General features: G+C 42.1%; 1 protein-coding gene across 1 annotated transcript; it reads right to left on the bottom strand.

Annotated features, from left to right (window-relative positions):
• Positions 1–6,799: 6,799 nt before the first annotated feature.
• Positions 6,800–13,399, bottom strand: irx1a (iroquois homeobox 1a). Its single transcript, XM_031875324.1, has 4 exons — positions 12,902–13,399; positions 10,475–11,552; positions 10,060–10,135; positions 6,800–9,111 (listed from the first exon to the last, which is right to left on the bottom strand). The coding sequence occupies exons 1-4, from the start codon at positions 13,142–13,144 to the stop codon at positions 9,036–9,038; spliced, it is 1,473 nt and encodes a 490-aa protein (XP_031731184.1). The 5' UTR covers positions 13,145–13,399; the 3' UTR covers positions 6,800–9,035.
• Positions 13,400–13,574: the final 175 nt, after the last annotated feature.

Below are 13,574 nucleotides of genomic sequence, written 5' to 3'. Positions count from 1 at the left end.
AGTAAACTAGAGGGAGCAGGGAGTGAGCTTGGGGCCCAAGCGTTGGATAAACGTTTGGTTTTCCCTGCTGCCTCCGCCTGCATCTGGATTATGAAGGGCAGATATACAGCACTTCAGAGTGGGCCAATTAACAGCCCCAGCAGCGTCCGCCACACAGGAGGGCCCCTCATAAAGACTCACCCTATGGTGTAAGCCCTGCCACTTCCAAGTGCTTTATCCCGGGCCGAGCCCATACACACAGCTGTTAAAGTGACAGGTTTTAAGCAGCCCCAGCATCGCCGACAGGCCCAGGAGTTCATAAAGATTTTCTCAGCAAGTGCTTTCCCAAGGAAAGAGAGTGAGATGAGAGGAAGGAGACACAGAGAGAGAGAGAGAGAGAGAGAGAGAGAGAGAGAGAGAGAGAGGGTGAGCAAGGTGGCTGGACAATCAATGGGCAGACCATGCTCAGAGACCAGATAGAGCCACCACACTTCCTGCCCTCATCCATCTCTCTGTACCCCTATCTCTCCATCTCTATCTTTCTGTTCTTGATTCCCCCTCTTTTTTTCATGTGATGAACCAGTGGTTTTGATGGCGGTCAAGCCAAAAACAGAGAGGAGGGGCCTGCTGAGGACTTGGTAGTTGGAATAACTCCAATCGTTCAAGCCACTGCCACCCCTGTCTGCCACGTACCAACTGCTGGCATTTCAACAGCTTATTTTAAAGGCTGCAGTGCATCAGAACTGTACTAATCTTAGTTAAAAGGAGAAACACCATATATGTTTTTTTTTTCCCTGCATAGAGGCCCAGCGGCACATGCTGCAAATTGTTGAGATGGAAGGACACACAAGCTCTGCATGGCTCGACAGGCTTATGAAATGTTTAAAATGAGCAAAGGAATACCCGTTGGCAAATGTATAGAGATTAAGCCAACACACAAGTCTCACTTTTTTGGTGAATGCACTTTATGCAAAGTGGGATTATTGCCTTACTATTGCTCTATCCAATAATTAGAGAAAATAAGAAATAATACATTTTCAATGAGGTGCAAACAATGATTAAGCAAACAACTTGCTCGTTCTCTTTTAACCGTGAACAGCCACATGTTAGTTTTAACATTTGGTACTTGAAAACCAAACCTTGCCACATAAACTAATCTATGATTTCATATAATACATATTCTGATGATCATATATTAATAACTATGAGTCTCGACAGGGAGATCAACTTTGCTCATTGCATGAAAGAGCCCAGTGTTCACTGCTGTTGTGACAGTGGAGTGATGTGTGCCGCGAGCAAAGTTAATGGCACGCTAGATTTTGTTTGACCAAACCATGAGAGTGTGTTTGTGTGCATTGCTGCACGCACACTGCATATGCATGTGTGCACGGATGTCAAACACGTCCACAATCTGCAAGTTTGTGAGTATATAGCAGCGTGTGCATATCTGAATGGCCACAAGCATTTGTGCATGTGCACCAGCACCCTCAGGGTCCACTGCCATTGTTCCTGCAGACTGAAGCAGAGATAAAGCATTAGAAGCCGAGCTGACCACATGCTAGACAGTATTGGCCACAGATGTGCCCAGACAGATCACAGGGAAAACGTGATGGCATTTCCTCAAGATGTGGATGTGTATTTTTAAACTTTGATGTGAACATGATTTGCCATGAAAAAATGCTTTGTTCGCGTGATTCATATGGTCTCAATAACAGAGCTCATACATATTGTATGCCTACGCTTTTTTTTGTTGTTGCGTCAATAACAGTGCATGTTGATCTCAGGACATTTAGCAGCATGCAGAATGAGCTTTCTGGTAAAGAGAAAGAGTGCACGTTGTTTAATGTCACTTTGACGACATGCATCATGTCGGTGGCTGAGACCGTTGGTATTACAGCTACAATAACTCATAAGTGATATTCTTCATTTTGAGGTCATGTATGGCCACTGGACCTGTGTGCTGATTCCTCTTTGAATGCTAACCCTAACCCAAGACAAGCAGTTAAAAGACATGATTAGATTTAATAAAATGTGATCAAGCAAATGTTAACATCTAAAGGCTGTCATACACATGCAACATCTTAAAGCTGCTTAAATGGATATTTTTTATCAGCTGTCAAACAGGATTTTTTTTGTTGTTCCAAAATAGTGTGTTGTTGCATGCTTACCTGTCACTGATACAGAAAATAATCACCGATTGGATGTTTAAGGGAATAAAAGGACATATTTTCCTATATCAATGGCATGCATTAACAACACCCCAGTGGCTGTTATGTCAGATAGCTCTGCAGTTAATATTTGACATAACTATCCTCTTTTGAAACTCCCGGCATTCTGCGCCATGTGTCTCGGCTAACATTACACGGGGTACTGTACGGGGGAACGGCAGGCATGAAGAAAGGGCCTCTGGTTCAAGCAGAGGGGAAAGGTATCACTGCAAGGTAGTCTGGTGGTTGACCGGCCGGCTCTGTTTAGTTCAGCTTTTCCGTGTGTGTGAAGTGATAGTTCCAACACATTGTGTTCTTGTTCTGCTCTTCTTCTGTTTCAGCTTTGGCAGGTGACCCGGCATTGGATGTATTGGCTACTGTGCACTAGGTGACAGCTTCTGACACTGTAATTGTCTGCTTTGAGCGAGGGGATGGAGGGTGTAATACATCTTATGTTTCCTTTCTGTAGAAATTATTGATAACTCGAGCTGAGAGGTGGTGTTGGTATCACTAACCTGGTCTAAGCAAGTCTTGATTGATGATGGTGATTTGGGTTTATGAATGGATTGTGGAACTAAAGTTAAAATGATCCTGAATTGACTGATTATCAAACATCTGTTTTTTTATATCATGGGAGTGACTTTTCATTAAGTACCTTTATGTCTAACATTGTGTTATTGCTAGCCCGAATGTAATCCACCAAAAATACTCCTATAGATCTTCTGTATCTGGAAACAAAAAACTTTTTTTTACCATGTAGCAAGACACTGTTCCAACTACAGAAATTAAAATGAAAATACAGTATATGGAATACATTATGAGCAAAACAGTCAGTTCCTGAAAAACAGTATTAAAAAAAGTGAAGAAATATTTAACCAAACCCAGATCACACACACTAAATGTTTGAGTTATATTGAGTCTATGAATGAAACACTTTATTTGATGGTTATTTTTACTCTCCATACACATTAAAAACAAACCTAAAAATAGTATATATTAATTGCACAACTACACATTCAGACTCTATAAATTGACATTGTTCACCACAGTGAAAATAAATAAAGCCAGAGAGACGGCGTAGACGTGTTGAGTTGGACAGAGAGAGAAAAGACTTCACATTAGCAGGGACGAAGATGGAGTTGCATTTGATATCACCTTCTGCGCTGCACATGTGCTGCGAGTGTTGAGAAAGAGAGAGAGAGAGAGAGAGAGAGAGAGAGAGAGAGAGAGAGAGAAGCATCCTCTACTAAATGGAAATTCCTGTGCTTCAGCCACAGCTGCAGTATGACACTTCAGATGGCCGCGCTTCCGTTTGTACAGCCCCCTGGAATTAGCCCAAACCACAATGGCATCACATCAGAAAAGAAAGCAGGAAAATCAGACTTTATTATCTGCCGCTGTGGAAATATCTGTGCTGGGAGGAGAAGGGGGCACAAGGCTCTTGGCTTCCATGCCGTGTCAATCGTCATTTTATTATTGAAAACACACACACAGCTGCCTTCATAAAAGTGTCAGCTAACCCACTGATATGATACCTGTGCATTCTCATTTCCCTCTACTTATGGCTCTAATTTTAGAGGCAAAAAAGACAATAGTTTTCCACAGCTTATGGTCAAGTGCAGGTAATGTTATGTATGACATGCTATAACTGTAAATTGATTTGGCTGCAGAGAAATTCCTGCGGCCCTATCATGTCAAACTGAACCTATAGTGCATCAGGGCTGAGGAAACATTGTTCAACTATAGCGCTGGGAAACACACTCTCTGCTAACTAAGAGACGTGGTATCGCAGAGAATAAAACTTTCCATCAAATTGTGTTTGGGGAGGGGATTCACTTCAAAGAGATCTCAACAACAGTGCTGTCTGTCTAATTTACGTTCTCAAGCACATGCCAAATGTAAAAACCCCAATTTTGAGGAGTGTATAATTACAGGGAGAGAATGAATGACTATAAATACCCCCATCATTACTAGTCCCTCCTGAAGAACATGATCCACACTGAAGGATAATTAAGGCAAAATATTTCTGATCCTCCAACTGACTGTACCAGGAATGTGTGCATGCGTACTCGTACTGGGTTTGTGTGTGTTGGAAATAGAGAGTGTGTGTGTGTGTGTGTGTGTGTGTGTGTGTGATGAGAGGGAGGGGGATTCTCCCCTATATATAGTACTGTTCTGGTAGAGCTGCTATGTACGGATACTTCAGGCGAACTCAAGACAGACCAGCTTTAATTGGTTTGCAGAGTCATTAATGGAACAGAAGCGCAACTCGAGAACACGCGTGTGCGTCTGAACACGAGCGCTTATGTGTGTATATTGGACCCTGTCAGTGCCCTTTAAACAACAACAGACACAAGGAAATAACTTTGATCAACAAACATGTAGCAAACAAGAAGATAATAATGAACCTCCATGTTCAGCCGAGGTCTCTTAAAATAGATCATTTCAACTAGGATATATCAGATTTGAGGATAATATTTCTAGATTAGGCCAGCTAATTAGTGCCCAAATATTTGGCTCTGCACTTTGACTGAGATCCAAATAAGCATATTGTCCTCGTTGCAGAGGAGTGAAAGAGCTTTCCTGTGTTCTTCACTCTGAGTCAGAAAGAATGTTCAACTGAGACAGAGAAAACTTTACTCGACTGCACTCGCTGCCTCGCTTTGTTATCTCCTCCTCTCTTTCTTGCCCGATCAAAACATAAGAATGTCGCTTTGAGTGGCCAAATGAAAGAAAACCAGGCAAACATGAGCGAGAGACCGTGTTTATTTCTAGTGTATCTATAAGCCAGGCCAGGTTTTTGTGTCAGCAGGGGTCTGCATGGGTTGTTGAGTTGTTGTGAGTTGTTGCTGAACCGGCAGCGAGTCAGTCAGCCAGCCAGCCAGTTGTCAGGCAAGTACCAGTTCCTTGTTGCTATTTGTGTTCGAGTGTAGCCGTGCCGAGAGCCTCCCTCCCTCCGTTTTCCCTTTTCCAACCGAATCCTCCAACCTCTTCCTGTGGCAAGCATCGTGTCTTACAGCAGCCTATCACTCCTGCAATGAAAAGCCTGTGACCAAGGCATCCGTCCCTTTCACTGCTATTGTGTCGCTGAAACAAGGAGCAGGAGCAAAGCAGTCAGCTAAACATGGTGTAGCAGGGTTGGATGGTGGCCCCGCTGTGGCTGCTGCTGCCGGCCTCCACTGACTTGTTGTCGCTAGTTGTTGTGTGTGTGTCCCCCAGCTGGGGCCAGGGCCAGGGCCGGGGATGGCTTTTGTGTCATCGTGCGACCAGTGCTGCACTCATGAAACTAGATAAATGGATTAGAGGGGTGCAGATATGGGCGGGCATCTTTGAGAAAAGACAAGGGAGACGTTGAAGGGAAGCGGGGGGTTGGAAGAGGAGGGTGACGGGAAAGGAAGAGGCAAAGACATTTGTGTTGTTGGGCTACAAGGGGTCGAGTCTGTTGTAAGAATAGCCTGCTTCTGACTAAAAAGACAAGACAGTGATAAACTTTCCTCCCCATGCAGTCACCTCTCTCCTCCTCGGTCTCCCTGTTCCACACACACACACACACACACACACACTCACACACACACACACACAAACTGTCACAGCGCACAATTCACCACTAAAATGAATGGATTGCCACAGTGTGACACGTCTCAGTTGCAGGGGGAGATGGTCCTTGTTCACCGACAAAAGACTGTGGTATTATGGGGGGCCACAGCCTGCGACAGAATGCTAAATTGTTTTAGGGTCAACAACTTATTGTCTTTGCATGAGCCACAATTTACATATCTCCCGAGTAGGTTTCAGCAGTCAGTCGTCAGATGAATATAGCAGAACCTCCTCTAGCCTTTGAAGGAGTTGGAGCTTTTCAAAGGTTGCTGGAAATAGTTTTGATAGTTGTTTTTTTTAAATCTTTTTTAGTTTTTTTAAGAAACAGCAAAACAACCTTTTTCTTAGTCTCCTCATGAGTAAATGGATTTATGATATAATGTATGGTAATCATTATTTTTATTATCACTTTAACCATCATTGGGCAATTACCATAATATAAGCATTGTTTACTCTGTCTAACAATGGACGCTGTCTCTAAACCAAAGAACATTATGCATTTACCTCTATCATCCCAAAGCATATTATTCTTTATTCTCTATATTTACATTTAATTAATTTATCTTTTTTCATGGTCTTTATTTTCTTTCCTCCCCCTGCGTCGTGGCCCAGGGCATACGGGGTAGAAATGGCTGGAAGTGACAGCCTAATTATCAGCTCCAACTCCGCTCATTACCCATTAGACAATCCACTGTACATCCACTTACTAAATGAATAATTTTGTATATATTATGGGAACACAATATTATGGCCTGCAGCTAACGCCTTTGCGCTAACCTCACGCTGTTTCAGTACAAAAGAAATAAATGGGACACCGAGAGGTTATTTAATTTTACCCTTAAAAGCCAGCTCATGAGAGGATGTCATGTGCAAATGGGGCACGGAGGGAGGGGGGGTATGGAATTTACACACCTGCCTTTTTCCGCCGCAAAATCAGAATCATTATTGCCAAAGCACGTGTGGTAGCATAAGTGAAATTGGCAGGAGTCAGTTCAGGCTTATGGCTTAATATTAATCTAATTTTCAACGACTGATATCTACTGATGTGGGCTGGAACACTTTTTTTATCTCTTCACATAGTAATGTTTTTATACCAATTGAGTTAGGGCTGCAAAGAAAAAGAAAAGACTGTTGAGTTAATATTGACGCAGTCATATTAAACGTCCTTCTCGGACTATTACGGTAAAATTATTTTCCTTTTCGCTCTGTTGAATGCTCTGGAACTAAGATTTCCCTATTTGCGTGTTTTGATGTATTTGTGTTGTGAGTTTAGTTGTGTTAATGTAGCCATAAAAGCGGAATGACCCCGCTCCTTTCAACAAAACCCTCAGTGACCTTTGTTAATTTTTCCTCAACTGCGTGACTATTTAGAGAATGGCCATTTAAGTGACACAGATTTATGCTCATATACGTCCCCCACTGCCACACGGTCTAGTCAACGTTTACCAAGCATTCAAAGAAAGGATGAGTCACTTTTGCAAGTTGCTGTGATGTTTTAGACTTGTGCAATTATTTGTAATAACTTCATTTGGAAGTTGTGTTTTTCAAGAGGTAATACGATTAAAGCCCCAAACTGTGGATTTGTTATTGCAAATTAATATTTGAAAATTAAAGATGATTTCGGCCCCAAACGAATAAAACATTTTCCAATGATATATCATGTGAATTTAGTGTCACACTATTCCCATAAATAAAGTGACTTCTAGTTTTGCTCTTTGTATTACTCTGGGATGTGTGACATATAATACAGTCAGGTATAATGGGTTTGAATCAAACTGTAAAGCATACTGCATTATGCACGACAATACAGTTACAGTACAACTTGTACTGTACAAGTATTTCCACGTGATTTATAGCTCTTTGGAGGCTGAAAGCTGTTTCAAGCAATATAATACTCGCCTATAGAGGTCGCTGTGATATTGCAAAACAGATGTGCTTATGTCACTCCACAAGTTTTGGCCAATCAAATAATTGACCTCAGTTCGCAGATTACTGCCATTTACAAAGGTGCCCTAATTCAAACAACTAGCATGTACTCCTACTAAACTTCAATTATTTTTTAAATAGATTACCAAAAAAAAAACAAAAACAAAAAAAAGCGTGGAGTTTTATCCAGACTATAATTAACCAAAAACTATCACATTTTACAAAAATGTTACATTTACCGTTACTATAATATTTGTGGAAGCTCTTGTAATGAAAAGAAAAATGCTCGCATCATCTCCCATCACAGCTAATTACTTCACTTCCGTCTTATTATGTTTAAACCCCATTAGACTGTTGTGGTAAATCAATATTTGTTTTTGGTTACCGATTGAGGAGCAAAGAAGCTGCTTTCATAGGCTAACGATCACCATCAGCCGCGGGACAGAAAGGACCCCAAAACACTGACCCTGCTCCTCAAGGCCAACAGTGTCAGCCCGCTCCTCCTCCCAAAACTAAAATATTAATAATTTATCTTTGAATCGACTTCGCTCTCTGACAGATTAGATTTTAACCATTTGATTTTGTTTGGGCTGGGCGTTCCCATATTATTACTTAATGACCTTCCCAGCTGCTCCTGTCCATTTTCTGTCACCAGCAACCATCTGGACACTTATTAGCACCTCAATGCATCCACGCTGCTTTCCTCCCAAACTTGAATAAAATTAAGGCTGGCTGCGCACTGCCAATATCTTTTTTCTCTCTCCCATTCACACCCTTTTTGAAATGAAATTGGTAGAAGGCCAGCATTTTCTTTTTATAATAATAATAATACAAATAATAATAATAATAATACCATGTAGAAAAGAAATATAAGCTGAGGATACTCGTGGGTTTTGTCTATAATTTCATTTAGTTTATTAGGCAAAATATACGATCTGGACAAATTCCTTCAACGCTTCCTATTTACAAATTTAAATCACTTGGTATTTACATTAAAGAAAGGACACCAAAAACACAAGATAGAGACAAAAATAATAATAATAATAATAATTATTACAAAGTAAAAAGCCTACCAAAATGTCCCAGCCTGCCTCGGCAGAGTGGTGAGAGAGTAACATTATAGGCGCGATTATAGGCTACACAACAATAGAGGAAGTAATCCATCCATCCACAGGATATTACCAAATTACGCCATTTGTTCTGTACCGACTGAATGCTACGCTGCATTAGTATTTCTCAGTGTCCTTTTTAGGGAGTGTAAAGTCTTTTACAGTCTTTTTTTTCTATTCATCCTTTCTTTTTTTCAAGCACGAAAAAATGTCTTGATCAAGCCGAGGAGAGAGCAGTGAGGACTCGTTGCGTGGCGTCTTGTGGACTCCTGGCGCTGGAAGGCAGAGAGGATCTGGATAAGAATAATACAGAAAGGTAGATAAATACCCCCACCGTGTTTGGACAGCGGGTTTCAATATGCATCTCAATTGTCTGGCTGAACAGCTTTGATTTGAAACAGACTGCAGCGCCCCTCTCCAATCCCCCACTTACTTATTCTGATAATAATAATAATAACAATAATGATAATAATTATTATGATAATGATAATAATAATGATATATCGAAAAATTATTTTCAGACTAAAAAAAAAATATGTCTGGGGAAAAATCCTCTTTATGTAACCATTATCAACATTTATTATCTTATATACATACTATATGCTTGTTATTTTTATATGACTGTTGCACACAAATGGGGTATTTTGTATTGGGCCTACTTGAGAACGAGGTAAACTTTTTTTCCCCTTTCTGTAAGAGCGATCCCTAGGGCTCCGGGACTCCCAGGGGTCTTTAGGGAAAGCACACAGCCCAGACAGAGCCCGTTTTACTCGGTGACTTGATAAGTAGCCACACTCTCCCCAGAGGGGAGGAATTAAAGGGGGTGTTGGATGGGAGTCAAGACCCCTGTCACCCGCAAAGCAAACTGTGTTTTATTTATTTTTATTTTGTAATTTTATCATCGTTGTTTTATGTAAAAAAAAAAATGTAATAAAAAAAATCCCAGATATAAAAGTTAGGTTTATCCTGGAAATAGTAAAACAATTTGTATCCCCTATAATCGTTTTCTGGAATAATAACTGGAGATATAATTTCATCAAAATCCTGCTTAATGCTTAATTTTAGTTAGTTTAACGACATATGTTATATACATTGCTGGATGTATAAATCTGTCCATATTTTAAATGATGCAATAACCACAGCATGCTGAATGTATGGGGCTGCTAGTTATTTTCCTAAATATAGTTTTGATATAGTTTTAGTTTCCAACAATCAACAAAAGCAAAAAAGTAAAGTAGTACCTGTCATGGATGGGTCGAAAGGAAGACTTCAGAATCTGTGTTGGAGGTGAATCGGACCTTACACCGTTTTCGTGCTCTAAAAAGGAAATAAGCAAAACACTTATCAGTACTGGAATGCTGGATAAATTATAGTCCGATATTTTTATATATGAACATGTCTGACTAAAAAGGTGTCCACTGTTGATGTGTTGATCTAGTATGTGAACATTGTGGATTTAAGTATGTATATGTGGGTGCATGCGTGTACACAGTGCTTTATTATATTATAGCACACACACATATATAGATTAATAAATAAATAAAAACAGGCGTGCGATGCACCATTAATGTAAGACACGCTTCTCTTTAATATAAAATGCATGGCGCTTGAGCAGTGACATGTATGCGCGTGCACGCGTAGAGAGTGTTGTGTTACCTATGTGCTTCGGACTGTGGCTCTCTGGTGGGGCCTTGCTGTCATTGCTGAGTGCTGCCGCGGCTGCTAATGGCGACACCACCACTGATGTCGGCTGTTGCTGGGCCTGCAAGTGGTGGTGGTGGTGCTGGTTTACTCCCAGAAACGACCTTACATTTAGGAGGGAGTTCTGACCCAGGAAAGCCCCGTTTGTCCAGTTGTGGAACTTTCCAATCTGGCAAGTGTACAGTCCATGACTGGGGAGGAAGGCCGGGTGGGTCTGGATCTGGTGGTGGGGCGCTGATGAGAGAGTGGTGGCCCCTGGGCCACAAGGGGACGTGGGTTTCTGGGAAGAACTATCGGGACTTGTCGCGGTCTCTGCTAAAGACCATATTTTCGGCTTATTGTTAGACGGGAGAGGAAAGCTCCCGGGTCTATCCGGGGACAAGACTCTTGTGGTGTTGTTGTTGTTGCCGTCCGAGTTCTCTTTACTCCCTGGGTGAACTGAAATTGTGCTCTTAGATTTGTCAAAGGCCTCATGGGCCTGTATGGCGAAGGCCCGTCTTTTCTCCAAGCTGTCCAACTCTCCACCCGCACCGACACTGCCCCTGTGGTCCCTGCTCCCCTCCGTTGATCTGTCATCATCGTCCTCGTTGCTCTGATCCCCGTCATTGTCGTCGATTTTGTCTATATCTATGCTCTCCAAATCAATCTCCTCCTCGTCTTCGTTTTTCTCCCCCTCGTCTCCACTGCCGAACAAGTTACCGTCCTCCCCGTCCTCTTTGCTCCTGCTTCCCCAGGTCACCTTGTTCTCCTTCTTGAGCCTCCTCCTGGCGTTGGCGAACCACGTGGAGACCTGCGTCAGCGTCATTTTGGTGATGATGGCCAGCATGATCTTCTCCCCCTTGGTCGGGTACGGGTTCTTCCTGTGCTCGTTGAGCCAGGCTTTCAGGGTGCTGGTGCTCTCCCGGGTGGCGTTCTTGGGCCTGGCCGGGTCCCCGTACTGAAACTGGCCGTAAGGATAGAAGGCTGGAGATGTGTGGGCTGCAAAGCTGCCAGGATGGACGCCAGGACTGTCCTTCAGCTCGTACTGGGATCCCTTGAAGATGAAGAAAAACGGTGGAATTTTTAAAATGTATAAGATACACTGAATTTAACTTTATTTAATTTGAATTTAATATAGATATTTATATTATCTTACAACGTAGCTTAAATGCACGTTGGCCATTGTTTGTATTTGCAACTCAAACCCTTGACTCCGAGCTTTCCACAAATAAGTTTCTCAACTTGCAAAATACCACATGCTAGGCCTGCGTCACCTGCGCGTGCACAAAGGCTCACTCCAACGCAAGGACCTTTTATTAGCAAACATGTTGCGTATACATGTCCGTCTAAAAACGGAATAAATTAAGTCAACAGGGCGAGAGAAAAATCCGTCGCATCATTGTGAACACTCAGATGCTATTCAGACTGCCAGCTTTCATGTTTACCTGCCAAACTCTACTCCACACTGCTCAAGTATATGTCAAAGCACTTTTAAGGCCTAAGTGAAGTTTTACCAGCGTGCCACACTTACTCAGGCTGGGATATATTTCATTTGGGCACAAAACTCGAACATATCGATCAGGTCACGTTGAAGATTTTGGGATAATTGCTCTTGTTTTGAAGCTTTAGCTCAAAGCTGCGTATGGACCTCACGCACACATTTGCCAACACATTGACACACTGCAAGTAAGTTATTATCACCAGGTAGAGGCTACTTTAGGCCAACAGATGTCTGACAATTCCTCACCTAGACACATTAAAAATCCATGTGGCATTCAACCATGACAGAAGCATATATTGTCACAAAACAAAGCCGAAACGGTGAAATCGTATTATTATCGTTGATAGCCTGCACTTTCAAATGTGGACTTTATTTTTAATGATCTGATAGCAATTAATCTGTCCACGGCAAGAAACGAGTAGAAACTTTTTCTTTACTTTTACTGACATGCTTAAAACGCAGATCTATATTGCAATCTGTTTTCTTCTGCCGTGAAATGTAACTTAACGTTGGATCGTTTTAACAATATCAGCTAAAACTCGTGGTTTGTGTAAATTGCATATTTTGGTAATATATATGCCTATATGGGCAAATACATCATTTTGAATAAGAGTTTTTGATTCTTCTTTTTGTTTTTAGCGACAGCTCAAACTTTGCGCATTTGTAACTCGGCCAAATATGGCACTGATCAGTGAAAACTTGAGCAAATATTGACTAATATTAAGAAATCAATATTTAAAAAAAATCAGACATACTAGAATGCATTTGCATTTCTGAATTCGTTGTGTTTACATTACTCAGCCTATAGAGCGGTGAGAACTTCAAGCTTAAACAGTAGCCTGTGCAACACCAAACCCGAAAAGAAAACAACCAAAAAAAAAAAAAACAACATGAATTCTTACCATTTGTGAGAAAAGAGCCAAGTCCGCGCTGGTGTAAGGTAAGAAAGCGCTGTAGTTGTGTGCGTACGGGTTTGCGTACATGCCCAACACCGAGCTGACCGCCGCTGCTGTGGCGGACGGGCTTCCCCCGATTTCAGTGCTCCCTCCCCGGGACGAAGGCGTAAGCACTCCCGGTCTCTCACTCCCGTACACCGCCTGGGAGGCACTTAAGTACTGCGGGTAGCCTAGCTGCGGGAAAGACATCTCCACCGCCGAATTGCCACACGGTCGTATCGTCCGACAAAGCTGTGCGTAAAAAAGTGTGCGAGAGAAAAAAAGAAAAAAAGAACCCGGAGGAGTGAAGGGAAAGTGTTTTAGCCAAAGTCACAGCTACTACAGACATACAGCGGTGTGCAGTCAAAACAACCCGCTCTTAAATCTCGGCTTCCTCTCTTTTCTCGCGCAAAGTCCGCTGGATGTGATCTGATCAACAATTGCGCTCCGACTGACGCGCCTGGCCCTGAGGTCTCCAGGCTGATCTCTCAGATACAATTTGAAGTTGATGCTTTGATTGGCATCCCCTACTTGAGCCTGCAAGCTCCTCCTCATTTGGAGCGATGTGGATAATGTGAATATAGAGTGAGCACATTGGCTGGGGCCTCTCTCTCTCTCTCTCTCCTCTCTCTCTCTCTCT

This window comes from Anarrhichthys ocellatus, unplaced genomic scaffold (genome assembly GCF_004355925.1).
Source record: "Anarrhichthys ocellatus isolate YVR2014 unplaced genomic scaffold, GSC_Weel_1.0 scaffold89, whole genome shotgun sequence".
Lineage (NCBI taxonomy): Eukaryota > Metazoa > Chordata > Actinopteri > Perciformes > Anarhichadidae > Anarrhichthys > Anarrhichthys ocellatus.
The sequence above is the reverse complement of the archived record's forward strand: the minus strand, read 5'-3'. Positions and strand labels throughout refer to the sequence as shown.